Here is a 19,311-nt window from a genome sequence, read left to right on the forward strand (position 1 = left end):
AAAACGTGACGTATTTATTGTGTATTGTTTCAATGATGTCGTAGATTCCATTGTGCTATTCTTGCAGTGCAGGTTTTGTGGATTTTCTCCAAATGTTCTGCACACGAACAATAAATACTTGTCATTTTCCTTCCTCTAGACATAATTCATTTTCTTGCAGGTGATTATTTTCCTTGCAGTGCTGCTGCTATACTTGCGTATTCCACCCCACTTTTAACACCCGGTGCAGACATACTGTACTATATTACAATATTAGGTGCCACAGAAAGACACAAATTTGAATACATTTGAATATTGTTTCATTTTAATTCAAACAAATTACAGAGACTTAAAGACTTAAAGGATAGCTGTGTCGTAAAGAGCATTCTGTACAATAAAATCATCAGCCCAAACGATGCATCGGTCATTACAGCTTGAGTTTGCTGGCAGAAACGTCTTTGTGTTTCTTTTTTGCTGGCTGGCCCTTTGCACTTTTGATTTGGCTTTTCACTTGATCCTGCAGCTGTGAGAAGAAGGCTTGGGAAGACCGCAGTGCCTTGTCCTTTCCCTCATCCTAAAACAAAGAATCAAAATGAGTCAACAGTCTCAAACATGCAATGCCGAATAAATCAGTGTTTCCTCAGATATGAATTAATTGTGGAAGCCCGCCACTAATACATTTGTATCGCCACTGATACATTTTGAATATATATATATATATATATATATATATATATATATATATATATATATATATATATATATACATTTTTTTTAGATTTGGTGCGACCTGTTTGCACCATCTTGCCCCCACCAGATTTCTACACTTGAGTATGATTGTTAGAAAAACATTGTGGCCACCAAGCAAACATCTTTTCAGGGGTGGGGGTAGAACTTAGCAACTAACTGCCCGCAAGTCATTGATTTGTATAATGATTATACAATTTTGAGAATGTCTGAATGAATGAAAGTACGGTGCCATGTTTTCCAAGGCATTTTGATCACAACCCATAGGGGGCGCCGCAAATGTTATGCCTGACAGTCATGACTGGGTTTTCTCCGGGTACCCTGGCTTCCCCCCACATCCCAAAAACATACATGGAAACTCTAACTTGCTCAAAATATTAAGAGAATAAAGCTGTAATCGAACGAGAAAATAAAGTTGTAATTTCACAGGAATAAAGTAATATTATTAGAAACAAGTCAAACAAAGAATAAAGTTCAATATTTTGGAAAATTAGGTTGGGGAAAAAGTTATGTTACAAGAAGAAGAAATATTTGGAAAATAATTTTTTTTTCAAACCCAGCAGAAATGGGGCGGGGGGGAAAATGCCGAAATTTTGAAGTAAAACTATTGAGAGAAAACGTCTTAATCGAATGAGAGAAAAAGTCGCAATTTTACGAGAATAAACTCGTAATATCATGAGAAAAAAAATAATGGAATTTTAGTAGCATAGAGAACAAATGAGACCAAAATTTACTAGAAGAAAGTTGAAATATTTAGAAAATTAAAACAAAAGCAACAGCAGAAATGGGGGGTAATTTTTTTTAATTTTACAGTAATAAAGTCAAAAATATTAAGAGAAAAAATTGTATTCTAACAAGAAAAAAAGCTGCAATTTTACGAGAATAAACTTGTAATTTTAGTAAAATAGAGTTTAAATATAAAAAAAAAAGTTATTTTTTAAAAAGTTGTAATTTTTGGAAAATTAGATTGGAGAAAAAGTTAAAATGTGGGAATAAAATCATAATTAGGAGAACAAAATTTACCACAAGAAAGTTGAAATATTTGGAAAATTATACAAAAAACACAACAGCAGAAATTTTACGAGAATAAACTCTTAATATTTTGAGGAAAAAGAATGCAATTTTAGTAACATGAACTTGTAATACTCAAGACAGAAAAAAAGACATAATACCAAACCAAAGAATAAAGTTGTAATTTTTGAAAAATTATGTTAGGAAAAAAGTTTTATTATATTATATTATGGGAATAAAGTCATAATTATGAGAAAAAAAATGTACAAGAGGAAAGTTTAAATAGTTCGAAATATAATAAAAAACAGCTGTAATTTTGCGAGAAAGTCAAAATATTGAGAAAAAACTATTGAGAATTTTTTAAAGCAATTTTACGAGAATAAACTCGTAATATTATGGGGGAAATTTCTATAATTTTAGTTTCATTTCACCTATATCATATCCATCTATCCATTTTCTATGCCGCTTCTCCTCATTAGGGTCGCGGGGGCATGCTGGAGCCTATCTCAGCTGATTTTGTGCGGCAGGCGGGGTACACCCTGGACTGGTCGCCAGCCAATCGCAGCATACAGTATATTTTCTTGAAATACATGTATAGTATAACTTGTAAGTATGTGGCCCTCACTGGAAAAAGTTTGGACACCACTGACCCACGGGAACTAAACAGGCCACTCACCTTGACTATGGTAGCTTTGCCTCCTTTGGTGACCTTCTTCAGGTTTTCTGTGACTTGAGCCTTTGACAGCCTTTTGTTTTCTCCAGTTTTACTGGCTTCTTTAAGCTTCTGTCGCTTCTCTTTCTCCTTGATTTTGAAATGTTTCACCTTCTTCTTGAGTCGTCTCTCGCGCTTCTTGTCGGTTGACGTCTTCTCGGTTGCACCTACGATATCACCCGCTTTGGTTTTCGCCTTTGATTGGACAAAAGTGTGTTTAGACTTTGACATGTAGCCAGCAGCAAATACAAAAAATATATATATAAAACAAATTCCAAACCTTGATTTCCTCGGGAGCAAGCAGTGTGCCATCACTTGCGCTGACTGGAGTAACTTCTTCCATCGTGACGGAAGGCAGGTTAGACACCACCTTTACCTCAGGCGCAGACTGGGGATACAAATCAAACATGAACAAGTGACCAAGCAGCAATGTATATATATTTTTTTTTTAACCCATACAGCCATCCCTTATTTACCGCAGTTTATTGGTTCCAGACCTGATCGTGATAAATTAATTTCCTCCAAGTAGGATTCAATATTAATAAATTAAATATTTTCATAGTTAGCACAGAAAACCTGTTTATGACCTTCTAAATACGTTTAACATTAGAGCAGAGCCCGGTAGACATGAAATAACACCCCTATAGGCACCTTTACACTTGTATCACCCTATATAGTAAACATGATAATAAAAAATAAGACATCATAGAAATGTATAAGATAAGACAGACTCATGAATGTAACGTTACTGCAGAGAAACATGAACACGTTACTGACACCTCCAGACCAGAGTACAATACTACTCTACTGTCGCTGTTTGTGGTAGGGAGAAACTCGAGATGCACTTCAATCAATCTATTAACTCATTCTATACCAAAGACGTATTTATACATTTTTATAATCCCAAACGCCCGATCCCAACAACGTATTTATCCATCTTTTGTTTTTTTTGCGCAAGAGGCGGAAAGAGATGATGATGCAACTCTCCCCTAAGACCCTAAGGCAGAGCACTTTTAAACCATAAAAACGGCCACAAGGTGGCTGAAGTGCTTTTGATAAGAGCCCGGCAGGGATCATTTCAATGGAAGAATCACACATGAAGGTTACGCATTGTAGGGAAATTTTAACGCATGCACACGCATAGTACAGTTCCAAATTGTAAATGGTTCATGGTGTTATATTTGTAAATAAAAATTGTTATGTTGATGTAAAACAACCCTTTTTTGTGTTTTTGTGTTGGTAGAGTTGTTTAGATATTTGAGCTGTCACAAAAGCAAAAAAAAATTGTGTCAAAGTGAAAGCTATGCTTGAAATTGATCTTTTCCACAAAAAGCTGTTTTTCTCCTTTTTCTAGTCAGGAACTGATATTTTCCTGAAACTTACCTATGTTCTACTGATGAATACTAAAGAACGGAAAAAGGTAGAAACAAACTTTTTTTTCTGATGAAAGACGGGAGCCTAATCTTTCTTTTGGTAGGTTCCATGTTTATATAGCCATAGAACACAATATTCTGTGTGCCTTGAAAGACCACTCAAAATAGTCTAAAATGGCCGGTACTGAAGGGGATGTCTTTTGAAAAATGGCTGGGATCGAATGAGTTAACAAGCAGAGAACACATGCAGTGAACATTCACACAGGAGCTGCTGTCAGCCACTCTCTACACTAACCTTAACCTGCTGCTAGCACGAAGCAAACAGTCAGCTCTTGCTAGCTGATGTCACACACATCATTTCCCGGGCCGCACTTCTTAAAAGGTCTCAGATACTGTAATGCGCTTCATATCACGTCTTTTAATGCCTTATATTTGTATTTCCTTAATTTAGTCATTTTTATGCTTGAAAATGATTCATTTCGGCCATGAATACGGACAATTTGCTTAATTGTGCTTTTTTTAAACTAATAATAAACCATACAAAATTTAATACATTTTTTAAAAACCGCGAAAGAGTAAGTGTGCAATGTTCGAACCGTGATGTAGTGAGGGACGAGTATACAGTAGAGCCCCACACATTTGCATTTCAGCCTTCATGGCCCCGCAAATTCAGATTTTTGGTTAAAAAATCCACAGAAAACACACATCCTTCACATTAGGTCAGTAATAATTTATAAATATGTAATAATACGTAAAAAAAGCATACATGTATGAAAAATTGATTTTTCATTAAGGAATTTCGCACTTTGTTTGGCAGTCCTCGAATGCACCACAGTTTGCTTTCACTGGCTATACCGTGACTCCGATTCCATCTGTTCAAGGATTATCTTACATTTCATACTTTTACGTGTGTGTGTGTGTGTGTGTGTGTATGTGTGTGAACGAGCCATATTTAGGGCTTGAACCTGTATTGTGTTGCGAGTGAACAGCAGCAATTGAAGAGAGAAGGCAAAGGTTCTGGAGCAGAATCTAATCTACTAACTACACAATTAACAGTCACTTATTACAAATTCGCTGGTGTTCCCTGAAGGTCACCCACGCAAAAAGCATGAATCTATTACAGTATATTACAGGGTTGGGTTGCTTTTCAAGTTACGTCTCAATATTTAATAGGGGTGTCACAACGAGACACTTAGTTCACGGTACACAAGATTGAGTCTATGAGAACAAGACGAGATTTTAACTTTACTTTGAAGAAAAGTACAATGAAAAAATATAGAAAATATATGACAATATATTGCAATCTATTAATATAATTTCTACTATAGTACACCCTTCTGCACTCTTTGTGTATGCTAGCGGCCCCGCCTCCACCCACCAAGACAAAGAGACAGTATGACTGACAAAAGGGCTCATTCCATTCATGTCGCTCTTTGGAACAAATGCGCCAAGGTCCTCAAACCAATGTACAAAGTGAATCCTTTTCCTGCCTGTTTAGAGGTGAGAAAAGAGACACGCATGCACATGGCAATATATTGAGGCCGGCAAAATTATCACGTTTATTTTTCCTTTATTGTGTGATTAACGAGAATGGGAAATCTTGTCACGTTTTAATCTTGCGAGACCTTGTGACACCCCTATTATTTAACATTGCGGTGACTTTGTCACTTCAAGCCAACCTTATAGCAGCACTGTCAAAACACAACTTACCGGTTTGGGTGTGAAGTGGAAGTTGGAGAGCGCATCCAGCTTTAAGAAGAGCGTGTCCATCAGTTTTTGTATTTCTACATGGGCTGGGTTTTCCTCCTCTTCTGTCTTTTGCTGAAATTATTGGTAGGACATATCAGAAAAATGCATGTTTGCAGTGGCGGTTCTAGCTATGGGCCACACGGGCAATTGCCCAGGGCGGCATCTTATGGGGGGCGTGCCGCATGGATGAGGGAGAAAGTAAAGAAAATTGTAATAATATTTATTTGCTCCTTTGGCCATCAAATCAGAAAAATGTGTGTCAGATGGGCACCCTCTACAGGCGGCACACTGGCATCCCAATAATGCTCAGAAGTGGTAGTGGACCAAACCAACCCGGGTCAAAAATAAAACATATTTCATTCTTGTTATATAATATTGAACACAGTATATTGCACGTCAAGAGTGTTCAACAAATGTTATTTGACTAGGAAAATGTGCCTGTTAAACATGACTGACTGTATATGGTTTTGAATTGAAAAAACAACATTTTTAAACAACAGTTGTGGGAGTGATGTTGAGGCTAAGGGGAAAGGATGGTTGTATTTGTATAGTTTTTTTGCTTATTTATTCTTACTCTATTACACTGTGTAGCCTGTGTGGCAAAGTATAACTTTTTATAACTTATAAGTAGCTTTTTTAACAAAAAAAAAATATTTGTCTTTGTTTGTGGGTTTTGTTGATCCAGGGCGTCGGGCCGTCCAGGGCGTCATTCAAGCCAGAACCGCCACTGCGTGTTTCCAAAAGTGTGAAAGAGAGACCAAACTTTGAACCTGTGTCTGCTTGAGATATTCCTGTTCGTAAATTTCTGCTAGACTCTGCTTGCTCTTCTCGTGGTCCAACGTTAGCCTCTTCTTGTATTCAAACACTTCTTCTTTGGGCTTCTCCTTGCGGACCACATCATCAAATGCCTTGGAGACAAAAAAGTCCAAAGTTAATGCAGTATAATTAGCACAGGCAAAATAATTTAAACAGGGGACTGGACACAAACCTGGTCTTTGATTCGTTGTTTAATGATGTCTTCAAGCTGTAGTGTTGTTTCCTCTGTGATAGCAGGAGCTAAAAGAGCACAGATCAAATCTTCGTGTCAGAGAAAACCAGTCAACAAGTTTCCACAAAGCAGTACAGTTTGGGCTGAAATCGGGTTCATACTGTACCTCTCCTGCTGGTACTAAATACATGGTTCTATTGATTGATATGATATTGAACGAAAACTCATCCTTCCTGCAGCAAAGGTTACAACAGCCACATTGCAAAAAGAGAGAACATAAAACTGCGTCACTGGTCACTTAGCCCATTGCACACAATCACGTCGGTATGACTTCACCATGTATGCAGTTGCATGCAGCTATCGCCATTCCACTAACACAACCAAACATTGCAGGAACACTACTGACACCCAGTGACCTATGTACAATACTACGTATCATCATGTTTTTAAATGCATCCTTTTTTTTCAAAACTGAAGTCGGGAAAATGCAACAAAATGGAGAGCTGCGTTGGCAGGTCTGCACTCAAATCCAGAGGTTGTGTTTTTAAAATAGACCTATGAATGCTGCCAGCACTGCTGCAGAGGTGGACGTAGCCGGGGGTCAGCCTGCCAGTGTTCTGACCACACCCTGCATACTTGAATTACTACTTAAAATGGCAACGCTGCCGCACTGTGGACACCCCTGGCATAAACCCTCTTGGGACCATTTACATCCACCAAAAGTACCTACCCGTCCTAGATGCATGCTCAAAGTCCAAATCTTCTTCGAGCATGCTGTTCTCCGGGCGGCTTTGCGCCGTCACCTCTCCAGACAGCTGCCATGACTTCTCAGCAAGGGCGGCTTTCTCCAACGCCTCAATCTTATGCGACATCTGAGCACAGCAAGTGCAAAAGTGACTTGTGGAGCTGTGAATGCTGAATTGCAAATGTTCCAGATCTACATGTTTGTTTTTTTGTTTTTTAAACCAAAAAGCAACATAACTTTAGTTACCTTTTCTTGACACTTCTCATAAGAGGACCTGGATTCAGATTTTGCTGAACTTGTTTTATTTCCTCCGAAAATGTCCTCAAGGTCCTCCCCTTCACTGTCGTCGTCTCCAGAAAGGTTAAATGTCACTTTTTTACAAGAGGTTTTAGATTGATCTTTGTTCCTGGTAAACAAAAGGCAGACATATTGTGATCAACACCTTTGACACTTGACGGAGAATTAATTAATTCTTTTTTTATTTTTTTCATAACTCTTACTCGTCAAGGCCAAAATCACCATCTTCATCATCCATTTCTTCCTGTCCGTCTTCTTCCTCATGCATGCCATCATCCTCACTATCTTTCGCCACAGCCCCGCCCACAGCATCAAAATAGTCCTTGTACTTCAGATCCCTGGAGCTCTTTGCCTGTTAACGTCAACAGTCATTGAGTGCACACGTACAGGTTTCAAAAACATGCACAAGTACCACAATACGTACAGTGCTTTCCTTGTGCTTCTTCCGAGAGATCATTTCAAGGTCAAGATCATCGTCGTCATCAGAGGGCAGGTCCTGAAAGTAGTCAACATCGTTTTCACCCTGGTGCTGCTTCCCTTCCTGCTTATCCATGTGATCGAGAAAGGACTCCATCTCTGACAGCTTAAAGAACTCATCGTCAACTTCTGAGGGAAGGCCCTTCGTTTTGGAATGTTTCTCTGCAGGTTCCCACTTTTGTTTCTCTCGCTTCTCCAAGGCATCCACATCAAAATCTAAATCCGAGTCCTCATCTGTATCATCTTCAGCTGCACGGTCCGACGTCTTTTTCAACCGCCTCCGTGGCTCCTCTTCTTCTTCCTCGTCCATATGTGCATCAAGCCCTCCTTCGTCCTCGTCACCAGCCTCTTCTTCCATCTCCTCCTCCAGTACGGACAACGTCTCGTCGGACAAAACCTCGTCGACTGCATTTTTAAAATGTTTTAGCACAGCAACGTTCTGCAGCTCAAGCTGCTGCCAGATTTGCTCTTCGTCAAAGTTTGTCACCACCAGCTCAACCAACGGGCTGCCGTTACAGCCTGCTGGCTCCTGGGCTTTGAGGAGGTCATAGAGGGTCTTAGTGAGAGATGTCAAGTCTGTCGCCACAGCATCTTGAAGGCTGCAACAATGGAAACACAGAACCATTACGATGTGTGTTATTAGAACAATGTTCGTTAATCATCACGGTCACCCAAATCCATGATGTGAATTCTTTAACTCAATAAAAGTTGATAGAAGGTCTGGACAGATGGACATTTTATTAATCTCTGACAGAAAGACGAACAGACGGACATTTTACTAATCTCCAAGAGGACGACAGACGGACAGCCACTTTATTGATCTCAGAGAGAAAGACGGACAGACACTTCATTACCTCCAACAGAAAGACAGATGGATGGATGGACAGACAGAAATACAGAGACGTCATTAATCTCCAAGAGAAAGATGGACGGGTGGACGGATAGCTACGGACGGACAGACAGACACTTCATTATCCTCAACAGAAAGATGGATCGACAGACTTTACTAATCTCCAAGAGTAAGAGAGGCGGACGGACGGACAGACAGACATTTTATTAATCTCCAAGAAGAGGACGGACGATCTTCAAGAGGAAGACGGACGAACGGAAAGACAAGACAAGAGAAAGATGGACTGGCAAACGGACAGTCTACGGACGGACACTTATTCATCTCCAAGAAAACGTACGGACGGATAGTCTACGGACAGACATTTTATTACTGTCCAAGAAAATGATGGATGGACGGACACACAGACACTTTATTAATCGTCAAACAGACGGACGAGGACAGACACTCAAAAAATATCCAAGAGAAAGACGGACAGACACACTTAATTGATCACCAAGAGAAATACGGTGTGGGATTTTTATTGCATTAGCTGATGTGCCAAAGATACTGCCCAAACTTGCTGTATTTGCAATGAGAAGCATGCAAGTTGTAGGCTATGATTGTACTGGCCATCAATAACTAGTGGAGCTTGCATGTTTTGGTGTAATTGTATAAATTCTGTATTATAGCAAAGTCGCCATTTTTCATTTCATGACATTAAGGGATAAACAGGGTACAGTACACATCAATTTGCAGTTATCTTTAAGTTAGCCGTTAGCTAGTTTATTGCTAACGAGCTAAAGCAACCTTAAAATATATTCACAATAAAGCCACAATCATTTGGGGAAGTAACACTTGCCTCAGAAAGTTCTCTGGATGTTGTGTGTCGACGTTAAGTTTGTTTAAACACTCCAACAGGACCGCCTCATCTGTGCTAGCCATCACAAGCCACACATGTGAGTGATTCGTGCGTTGCACATACATTCGCTCTCCCGGAAACTCTTCTGCTTGGTTTAGTTCCGAGTCAAAGATGGCGTCCGCTGTTTTGAAGGTTGCAGGTTGGTTTTGTAAAAATACTTACAATCGTTATTCTTTTATCCTCTGCTCAATATTATAAGTACCACCCGGTGCGTTAAACCGTATGGTGATGCCCAAGTAGTGTTACCTAAAAATTCGGGGTAACAGTGCATGCAAACTTTGTAGAACACGAAAACGTAGTTTAGTTTTCTCATCATGTTTGAAGTTTGTTTTGTAAGAAAATACTGCTAATTCCATTAATTGAAAATTAAATATTCCTGTGTTTCTTTTAGTCGCAGGTCTTTCCAGATGTTCACTACTCACATGCCTGAGAGTACATTCGACCACAGCATCCCTCCATCAGAACATCGCAGGGTCAATGTGGAACCTGGGCAAGCTCAACCATATTGCCATTGCCGTCCCAGACATGGACAAGGCCGTGGCTTTGTATCGCAATGTCCTCGGGGCCACAGTGAGTGAACGGTTGCCTCTACCCGAGCATGGTGTCTACACCGTGTTTGTGGAGCTTGGCAACACCAAGCTGGAGCTTCTTCATCCTCTTGGGGAGAAAAGCCCGATTGCTGGATTTTTACAGAAGAACAAATCCGGTGGGATGCACCACATTTGTATCGAGGTACGCAAAGGTCTGATACAGCGGAACCATCTTATGTCGAAAACCTGTACGTAGATGTCAATCAAGTGCCAGTTCTCTATGTTCTTAATACTAAAAAAGTGCCCGCTTAAGTCAACATACTGTAATGGTTTTCAAAGTCTAACGCCTTGAGTTGGAGCGCCTACCAGCCTTTGTTGCCCTCTGGTGGGTTTAAGGCGTAACTACATTATTCCTTCCTGCAAGGAGCCATGCAGGTTCAGCGCACCTGTTGCACCTTAGCAAGTGTAATATACACAGTAGCTCAGGGGTTTTCAAAGACTAAGGCCATGCCTTGGGGGCGTCTGCCAGCCTTTGTCGCCATCTGGTGGGCTTAAGGTGTAACTACAGTATTCCGCCCTCCAAGGAGCCAAACAGTTGTAAATTACAGTAGCTCAGGGGTTTTCAAAGTCTAACACTGTGCCTTGGAGGCATCTACTGGTCTTTGTCGCCATCTGGTGGGCTTAAAGCACAACTACAGTTTTCCTCCCACCAAGGAGCCAAACAGGTACAGCTCACCGGTGGGCACAGAAAAGCTGAAATGTACAGTAGCTCAGGGGTTTTCAGAGTCTAACGCTGTGCCTCGGGGGCAGCTACCACTTTTGTCGCCGTCTGGTGGGTTTAAGGCGTAATTACAGTTTTCCTTTCTCGAAGGAGCCAAACGGGTACAGGGCACCAAACAGCTGAAATGTACAGTAGCTCAGAGGTTTTCTAACGCCGTGCCTTGGAGGCATCTACCGGTCTTTGTTTGTGTTTGGAATGGCGTTCTCTGTCATAATCTTGTGCCTCATACGTTGAAAACCCCCTGTGTTTATGGAAACGGCTAATGAACGATCAACATTTTGTGACTCTTTCGCAGGTTGATGACATCAATGCTGCAATCAGAGACCTGAAAGCAAAAAATATCAGAACTCTGTCAGCAGAGCCGCGAATAGGAGCTCATGGCAAACCGGTAATGTTTCTTCATCCCAAAGACTGTGATGGTGTCCTGGTGGAGCTGGAAGAGGCATGAAGCAGATGGAAGCACTTCTGTACCCTGATATACCACCAAGTGGGATGCTCTGCAGTTGTTACTTCATTTTGCTGTTCATAAAGTTACGTGTTGAATGAGGTTATTTTTGTGTGCTGAGTACATCCTCAACGCAATGTATCAAATACAAGCCTCTCCATCAGATTACAGTATAAAGGAACTTTATATTTTATGTCCAGATGCGTTATCAACAGTTCAACTTTTTCTTTTTAATTTTTGTTGTAGAAATTGTAACCTAAATTTCCAAAAATTACTTCATTTCATTCTTTTGTTTCTCACATATCTTAAACAATTTTCAACTTTACGCAAATTACAATTTTCTCATTTGATTACATTTTTCTCTAAATATTTTGACTTTATTCTTGTAAAAATTACTGCAGATTTTTCTATTTTGCTGCTGTCTTTTTTTGTTTTTAATTATTTTTTAGATTTTTTTTATATATATACTTGGTTTGGGCCACGTAGTAAGTGGGCCAAACTTTTTTTTGACAAAGTACATTGGATGTATTCCAGGGAAGGGGGACTGAAGTTCATTTTTATGTTCCTCACGAAGCCCCCGAAACACATCCATGGACCCCGGACGCGAATGCTAGGTTGCAGCTTTGGCTGCGTCAACCACTACTAACCACTAAAGGGAAATTTATATGCCACAAATTTTCCAATTAGGCAAGGGAACATCTTTAGCTTGTCAATGAAACATCTTGCGCCATGTTTGTAAGTATGTGCATAAAATCCACATTAATATTACTGTATCTTTGTCTAAAAAGTTTCTCTAAAATGAGTTAAAAGTGAGCCGAGTACATTTCCTGAGATAAAAGGAAGTGAAACACCTGGTGATGTTTGCTTCCTGACCCGTTTGAAGCTTAATTCAGCCTCATTAAAAAAAAAAACAAAAAAAAAAAACAAGACAAATACTATTTCAGTTTTAATTTATTTCATATGCCCGACATCTGGTGTAAAACACCAATAAGTACATTATAGGGATGGGATGCAGCATACTAAGTTGTGTTGACAGAAGCGGAAGAAGTTACTACATGAATAACACACTGGCCTGAAGCATGCAGGTGGCTTTCCTATTTGGTACACAGAAAGCAAAATGCAAAATAACAAATCAGGAGGGATTTAGCTGCTTTCCTTGCCCAGAGTATGTTTGTCAAATAGGTATTCTGCCATGCCATTCTGAGGGGCGCCCATGCGACGCAGGTTGGTCACCCAGTCTGCCAGCTCTTTGATGGACTTGACTTGCTCGTCCAGGAAGTGGGTCTCGATGAAATCACACAACTGAAAGACATTGAATCAACATGGTTGAGATTTTGATTTAAAAAATTTTTTTTAAAAAAGACATCCTGAAAATGTTGGCATCACACAGAAAAGAAGATTTTGCTTTGAGTGTTTTCCCCTTTACACCAGGGGTGTCCAAAGTGGGGCCATTTGTAATCCACGGCACATTCTAAAATAATTTACCAAGAAACTAAAAAACCCAACAAAAAACAGCATTAAAAAAAATTGCAAAATCAGCAGAAATTTTACAAGAATAAAATCAAGTCATAATTTCACAATATTATCAGGAATAATTATGTCATTTTAGTAGCATTAACTTCAAATATGAGTTTTTTTAAGTGGACTTTGAGAAAAAAAACAAAGAAAGTTGTAATTTTTGAAAAATTAGGTTGGGGAAAAGTTACAATATTACAGGAATAAAGAAAATATGGAAATCACGTCATAATATTACAAGAATAACATTTACAAGAGGTTACAAAAAAATTATGAAAAAGCAACAGCAGAAATTTTACAAGAATAAACGTCAAAATATTCAGAAAAAAAAAGTATTTACCGAGAAAAAAAAAGTTGCAATTTTACAAGAATAAACTTGTAATATGGGGAAATAGTGTCATTTTAGGAGGATAGAGCTGAAATATTGAAGATTTCTTTTAAGTCATTATGAGAAACAAACCAAACAAGGAATCCCATAATTTTTGGTAAATTAGGTTGGAGAAAAAGTTACAATATTACGAGAATAAAGCCAATATTTATGTGAATACAGTCAGAAAATTACGAGAACAAAATTTACAAGAAGAAAGTTGAAATATTTGGAAAATTACAAAAAGCAACAACAGAAATAGTAAAAACAACAAATTTCACAATAACAGTCAAAATATTAGAGAAAGTCGTATTTAAGAGATTTTTTTTTTTTCTTTACAATTTTATGAGAATAAACTTGTATTGTGGGGGAAAATGTCATTTTCAGTAACAGAGCTAAAAATATGCATGTGTGTGTGTGTGTGTTTGTATACCTGTATATAAAAAACTAAGTCATATGAGAAACAAACCAATCAAAGTGGTCCTTGTATCTTTTCATTTTTCGCTCTGTGGCCCTCGCTGGAAAATGTTTGGACACCCCTGCCTTCCATGTTGGTTAAATACTCACATGTGGGTCGTTGTGATCAGAGCAGAGTTTGTGCAAGTCCAGCAGTGACTGGTTGACACTTTTTTCAAGCTGCAGGGCGCCTTCCAGAGCCTCAACACCACTGCCCCACTCATCCCGCTCAGGCTTCTGCAACACAACACATTTTTCATGAACATAATACCACTTATAAGTTAGGATGACGATGATGCCCCCCATTTGCTTGCACATTTACTTGTGACTTTGGCCAGAGACATAAGGAGCATGAGCTGCTGTGTATTGGCATAACTGACTATGACACGTGCACGTAATTGTAGCAGGCGGTGGAGGAGAGAGGAATAACATTGGGGGACAAAGAATTAAAAAAAACAAAAAAAAAAACACGTTTGGAGATAAAAATGCATTTGTCGCTTCTTTAATGTCAGCAGCACCCGCTGCTCGTTAAGGGCAATATGCACTGTCATGTCTGAGTTTCCAATAACACACACAAAAAATGCTAGATTAATCAGCAGTCGCTGAAAAGAGTATCTAGCGGGGTCGGAATACTCTCTGCTCCCTCCTGCACGGAGTTGTAATGACTCACTACACTACACTTCTAAAAGCGGTTTTTAACACTAGAGCCCTCTAGACATGAAATAACACCCCTATAGTCACCTTTACACTCATATTACCCAATGTAGTAGATTAGAGAAAATTAGCCATTTAAGACATGAAGACTTGTGTTGCTGTAAATGTCTTCTGAATGCCTTATATATGCATTTTAGTTCATTTAGCCAATTTTACACTTAAATACTTCAGGCAAAAAAAAAAAAAAAAAGTGTGAGTGTACAAAAGATAAGCTGAAAAAAAAACACACACACCCTCAGTATCAGTACTTGCCCTATGCTGCCCTCCCAACTCGGGCCTTGTGATATGACAACCCCACCACTCCGTGAAGAAGCGCATGGATAACATTTTGACCCCCCAAAAAAAAAAAAAAAACAGAGCGAGCACATACCCTGACGTCTTGAAGGAAGATCCTGCCTCCCCGTTGGTTCTGAAGTTTCATGAGCTTCTCGGCATGCTCGCGCTCCTCGTGCGACTGGTTACGGAAGAACTTGGCAAAGTTGTGCAAAGCCAGGTCGTCCCGGTCAAAGTAGTACGCCTGTGAACGGTGGGATAGCGATGGTTGAGGTCTGGGCTGTTCATTAACTGCGGGTGACTTCATTTGCTCAAACAAACATGACTTAGCTGCCAGGTTTCAAGCCACACACAAAACCTAACGAAAGTCACCGTTTTATTGATTTTGTCACATTTTACAGTTATTGTGTGTTGTGATGTACTGTACTTAAAGGAATCACAACATCTATTCCGCTTGGCGATTTATCCCAGGGGTGTGGCGGTCCTGGGGCCACTTTCGACCCTCAGCATATTCGAAAAATAAAACTCACTATTAACTATGACACAGATTTGATTTGTCACCTATAACACAGGTTCAGATAGATTAACATTCACCTACACTGGAATAGTTTTAGCATCTTCAATGTACAAAATGTGGGCCCCGTATCCTTTATTTTTCTGTACGTGGCACTCTGTGGAAAAAGTTTGGACAACCCTAGTTGATCCCAACATTTAACTCAGGGGTGTCCAAAGTGCAGCCCCCCGCATATTCTAAATCTAATTTAACAAATAAAAAAAGAAATCAGCAATTTTACAAGAATAAAGTCAAAATATTAACAAGGTGTAATCTAACAAGTCAATTTTATGAGAATAATGTGAGAATATATGAAGAAAAATAATGTAATTTTAGTAGCATAGAGTTAAAATATTAACTTTTTTTTGTTTTTTTAAAGTCGTAATATGCCAAATGTGATGTTTGGAAAATTAGGTTGTGGGCAGAGTTATAACATCATGGGAATACAATGATAATATTACAAAAGTCAAAAGTAACATTTACTAAGATTTAACAAAGAAAAATTTTGGGGAAAAAAAGCTAATGGAAAAATCTCATAAAATGAGGAAAATTTTCATTTTAGCAGCAGAGCAAAGGCCAAAGTTCATACTAACGAAACACTTTTTTCCCCCTCTATCAAAGCTGAGATGCATTTTATTGTTGAAATATAATGTATATGAACTTCTTAGCATACAGAGTGGCCCTTGCATCCTTTCAATTTTCAGTATGTGGCCCTCGCCGGAAAAAGTTTGGACACCCCTAATTTAATTGATAAGTGCTTAAAATGAGAACTGCAAACTTAGAAATGCTTCCAGGTAATGAGGGCAGACCATAAACCCTTTCTCCACCTGTAAGCATATCTCAAATGAACTTCAGACTTTGCCAAATTGCTCGGCGACTGAACGTTGGTCAGGTCCCCCAGTTTAAAGTCGTCATTGATCCAATCGATTACAGACTACCCTCACCCAAAAGCTACACTTGCAGATAGGGCGCTTGAGGATAAAGCTGCCAACGCATTGGTTACACAACCAGAACATACCATTCCTGTTAAACTACCCAGGGTAGTCTTACCAGTGGCACTGAGCTGATAACAATTTTTTTGACCCATTTGTCGTTATCTTTGAGGTAGGCTTACCATAGACAGGTAGACGTAAGAGGCATACAACTCCAGGTTGATCTGCCTGTTGATGGCAGCCTCGCAGTCCTGGTGGAAGTTCTGTCTAACCTGGGAACTCATCCTTCTGAGACACAAGTCATCCATTATGAACACGTGCAATTCAACAGCATACACACTACAGCAGCAGCGCAGCTACTCAAGTCGTATTATGTGCATGTAACTTAATGATCAATAACAAAATCAACAGAAATGACCTAGTTTAAATAATATATTACACACCGGATACCTTAAAATTCTTTCTTTGACATTTTATTTGTGAAAACGTCGGCTGTCGCGTTAAATAACACGGTGGCGCGACTGAGACTGCGCAGCAGCTCTCCCCACCAAGGCCACAATCCACAACCTTCTTGTATATTAAACAAAGCCAATATGAATGTAGTAAATACAAATATATTAAGTGTGAATTCACACAATTAAGTCGACATAACCGTTCTTACCTAAATTCAGAAGCAGGCCTTGCGTGAGACACGGTCGTTGCGTGGTTTCAATGACGAGCGGAGTTAGCAAAACAAAAGGTTAGCTTGCGAGCGAGAGGCAATTGAGACTGTTGACAAGACGAACCAAGACGGTGACGTGACGCTTTTCGTCGCTTCAATCGTTCTCTTTTGGTCCGAGTGGTGGATGAAAAGACAGTTGAAAGGTTGCCGTTCAAGCACTGTTGAAGCAGGTAACCTTCACTGTCCGCTACCGAGACGTGACTGAGCTCTTTTGCCTGCTCGAGGCTGATCAATAAGAAACCCGCCACGTGACGTCACTAGCCTGCCTGTTTCGGGCGGGGACTGAAGGCAGCGCAGTGACGTTACACGTTTTATATAAACCCCTCCACACCACTGGTCAGCACGGCAAAAGTACCCGGATTTTGCGCTCACCACGCCCCATAAGCCACTCAAGCTAACCGCTAACCCATTCGTGATGGAAATTTCGGCTCTTTTTAGAGAGCCGGTCCTTTTGACTCGGCTCACTAAAAAGATCCGACTGGTTTGGCTCCCAAGTGGCTCCGCAGAATTTTCTGTTGTCTTAAATTAATTTATTACCAAATCATGTGTATTGTGTAAAATTACTCATGTAAAAAATACATAACATCACATGTTTATTATTTAACTGGATTTATTGAAACCTCAAGTAACAGCTCCAAAAATGTATTATAATATAATGTTATATTACAAAGTACAAAAACAAAGACCCATCTCAATAGATAAATTAGGTCAAAATAGGTCAAATTTCTCGCGAACGAATTGGCTCTAAGAGCACCACTGCATGTTTAACTCTGCCCCTCCCCCTGCTCAGTGTGGACACGGAGACGCTGCCACAGATCTTGACCAATGACATTCGCCTTTAACAGAAAAAAAGAAGAGGAACAAAAGTAATCGGCTCCCAATTGGCTCCCAAGGACGCGAACCGGCTCCTGTCATTAATTTCAAAGAGCCGTCTGTTACAATCGATTCGTTCGCGACCGACACATCACCTATAAAATATGGGCTAACCACACTCTACCATCGCTATTATAATATTTGCTTTTTGTTTTATTCTACTGGTTGTTACTTTTTTCTGCTTTATTGTTATTAAGTTCAATTATAAAGGTATATATCCATTTTTTTAAACTCAATCATTGGCATCTTGGCTATACTCGAGTGTTTGCAATTCACAATTAAAAAAAGGGGTGGGGAAGAAGAGGAATCGGAACTGTCGCCCTTGTCATTTTCGGTAAGTGGGAAAGGACAGTAATGATTTTTGGGACAGCACTACACTGTTAAAATTCACATCACAGGAACCACGTAGAGTGTACATAGTATACATAATGAAGTAAGTACAGAAATATTCTATTTGAGGCACTTTATTATTAGTCCTGACTTGTGTTGCAACTTATTAATTAAATTATAATATATTATATAATTAATATTTTAATTATACATTTGTTAAATTGTGAATGTATTAATTACATAATTTATTATAAATAATTAAATATTGAAATATTTATACATGTTTCTACATTAACTGGTGCTTTATTTATTTAGTGACATTTCATGATACATTTAAGTCATTATTTAATGGTGTATTTATTTATTTAATCAATTAATGGTACATTAACACATTACGGTAATAGAATTCCAATTTTAAATGATTATTTAAAGGCGTATTCCTTTATTTCAATCTGTCCCATTTTGAGCTTTCACATTCGACAGCACTCTTAATGCTAACTTATCGTTTTCACCATCCGTGGATTGGAGAAAAATCAAAATAAATTAAAACTTGTGCACCCAATTAAAAAAAAACAACATACTGATGTTTGCACTGTATAGTGTGCTATGGCCTTGACGTCAAAACGGAAGGGAAGGGGATGTCACAAATAATCCTGTCTGTTGCAACAATGAGATTTTGCTTGTTTTTTTAAATGTCCCACTTCCATGTGCAGTATTTTTCCTATGATGAAATTCTGCACTTACAGTAAATTGACAGGGGATAGGGAGCTGCATGTCAAGTATACAACATGGACACGCTGTCTACTGACTCAGCACTTTCTTGTAGTTGTTTTTGATGTTACCAAATATGTAGTTCAGCATGTGGAAACCGGTCTTACCACGAGGACATGACGAATTGTCTTTGAATGTCCTTTCACCTTCATTACGCATTTCGTAGGACCTTTACTGCTGATTCACTTCTAGCACTTCTGCGTCCGGCATCTACATTATTATAA

General features: G+C 39.1%; 3 protein-coding genes across 4 annotated transcripts; 1 reads left to right on the forward strand and 2 right to left on the reverse strand.

The window, feature by feature from the left end:
- Nucleotides 1–282: 282 nt before the first annotated feature.
- Nucleotides 283–9,914, reverse strand: mphosph10 (M-phase phosphoprotein 10 (U3 small nucleolar ribonucleoprotein)). Its single transcript, XM_054771512.1, has 11 exons — nt 9,767–9,914; nt 8,026–8,677; nt 7,805–7,953; nt 7,551–7,710; nt 7,290–7,431; nt 6,560–6,627; nt 6,342–6,479; nt 5,533–5,643; nt 2,730–2,837; nt 2,414–2,644; nt 283–553 (listed from the first exon to the last, which is right to left on the reverse strand). The coding sequence occupies exons 1-11, from the start codon at nt 9,889–9,891 to the stop codon at nt 407–409; spliced, it is 2,031 nt and encodes a 676-aa protein (XP_054627487.1). The 5' UTR covers nt 9,892–9,914; the 3' UTR covers nt 283–406.
- On the forward strand, nt 9,913–13,925 carry mcee (methylmalonyl CoA epimerase). The gene is made up of 3 exons (XM_054771515.1): nt 9,913–9,965; nt 10,218–10,558; nt 11,433–13,925. Exons 1-3 carry the CDS (start codon nt 9,938–9,940, stop codon nt 11,583–11,585), a joined length of 522 nt encoding a protein of 173 aa, XP_054627490.1. The 5' UTR covers nt 9,913–9,937; the 3' UTR covers nt 11,586–13,925.
- Nucleotides 12,516–17,369, reverse strand: fth1a (ferritin, heavy polypeptide 1a). 2 transcript variants are annotated; one of them, XM_054771513.1, is made up of 6 exons: nt 17,178–17,369; nt 17,054–17,071; nt 16,575–16,680; nt 15,005–15,151; nt 14,032–14,157; nt 12,516–12,884 (listed from the first exon to the last, which is right to left on the reverse strand). In XM_054771513.1, the coding sequence occupies exons 3-6, from the start codon at nt 16,674–16,676 to the stop codon at nt 12,726–12,728; spliced, it is 534 nt and encodes a 177-aa protein (XP_054627488.1). In that variant the 5' UTR covers nt 16,677–16,680; nt 17,054–17,071; nt 17,178–17,369; the 3' UTR covers nt 12,516–12,725. The 2 variants fall into 2 exon arrangements, with proteins under 2 accessions (XP_054627488.1, XP_054627489.1); XM_054771514.1 differs by lacking the exon at nt 17,054–17,071.
- Nucleotides 17,370–19,311: the final 1,942 nt, after the last annotated feature.

Source organism: Dunckerocampus dactyliophorus, chromosome 3 (genome assembly GCF_027744805.1).
Source record: "Dunckerocampus dactyliophorus isolate RoL2022-P2 chromosome 3, RoL_Ddac_1.1, whole genome shotgun sequence".
Classification (NCBI taxonomy): domain Eukaryota; kingdom Metazoa; phylum Chordata; class Actinopteri; order Syngnathiformes; family Syngnathidae; genus Dunckerocampus; species Dunckerocampus dactyliophorus.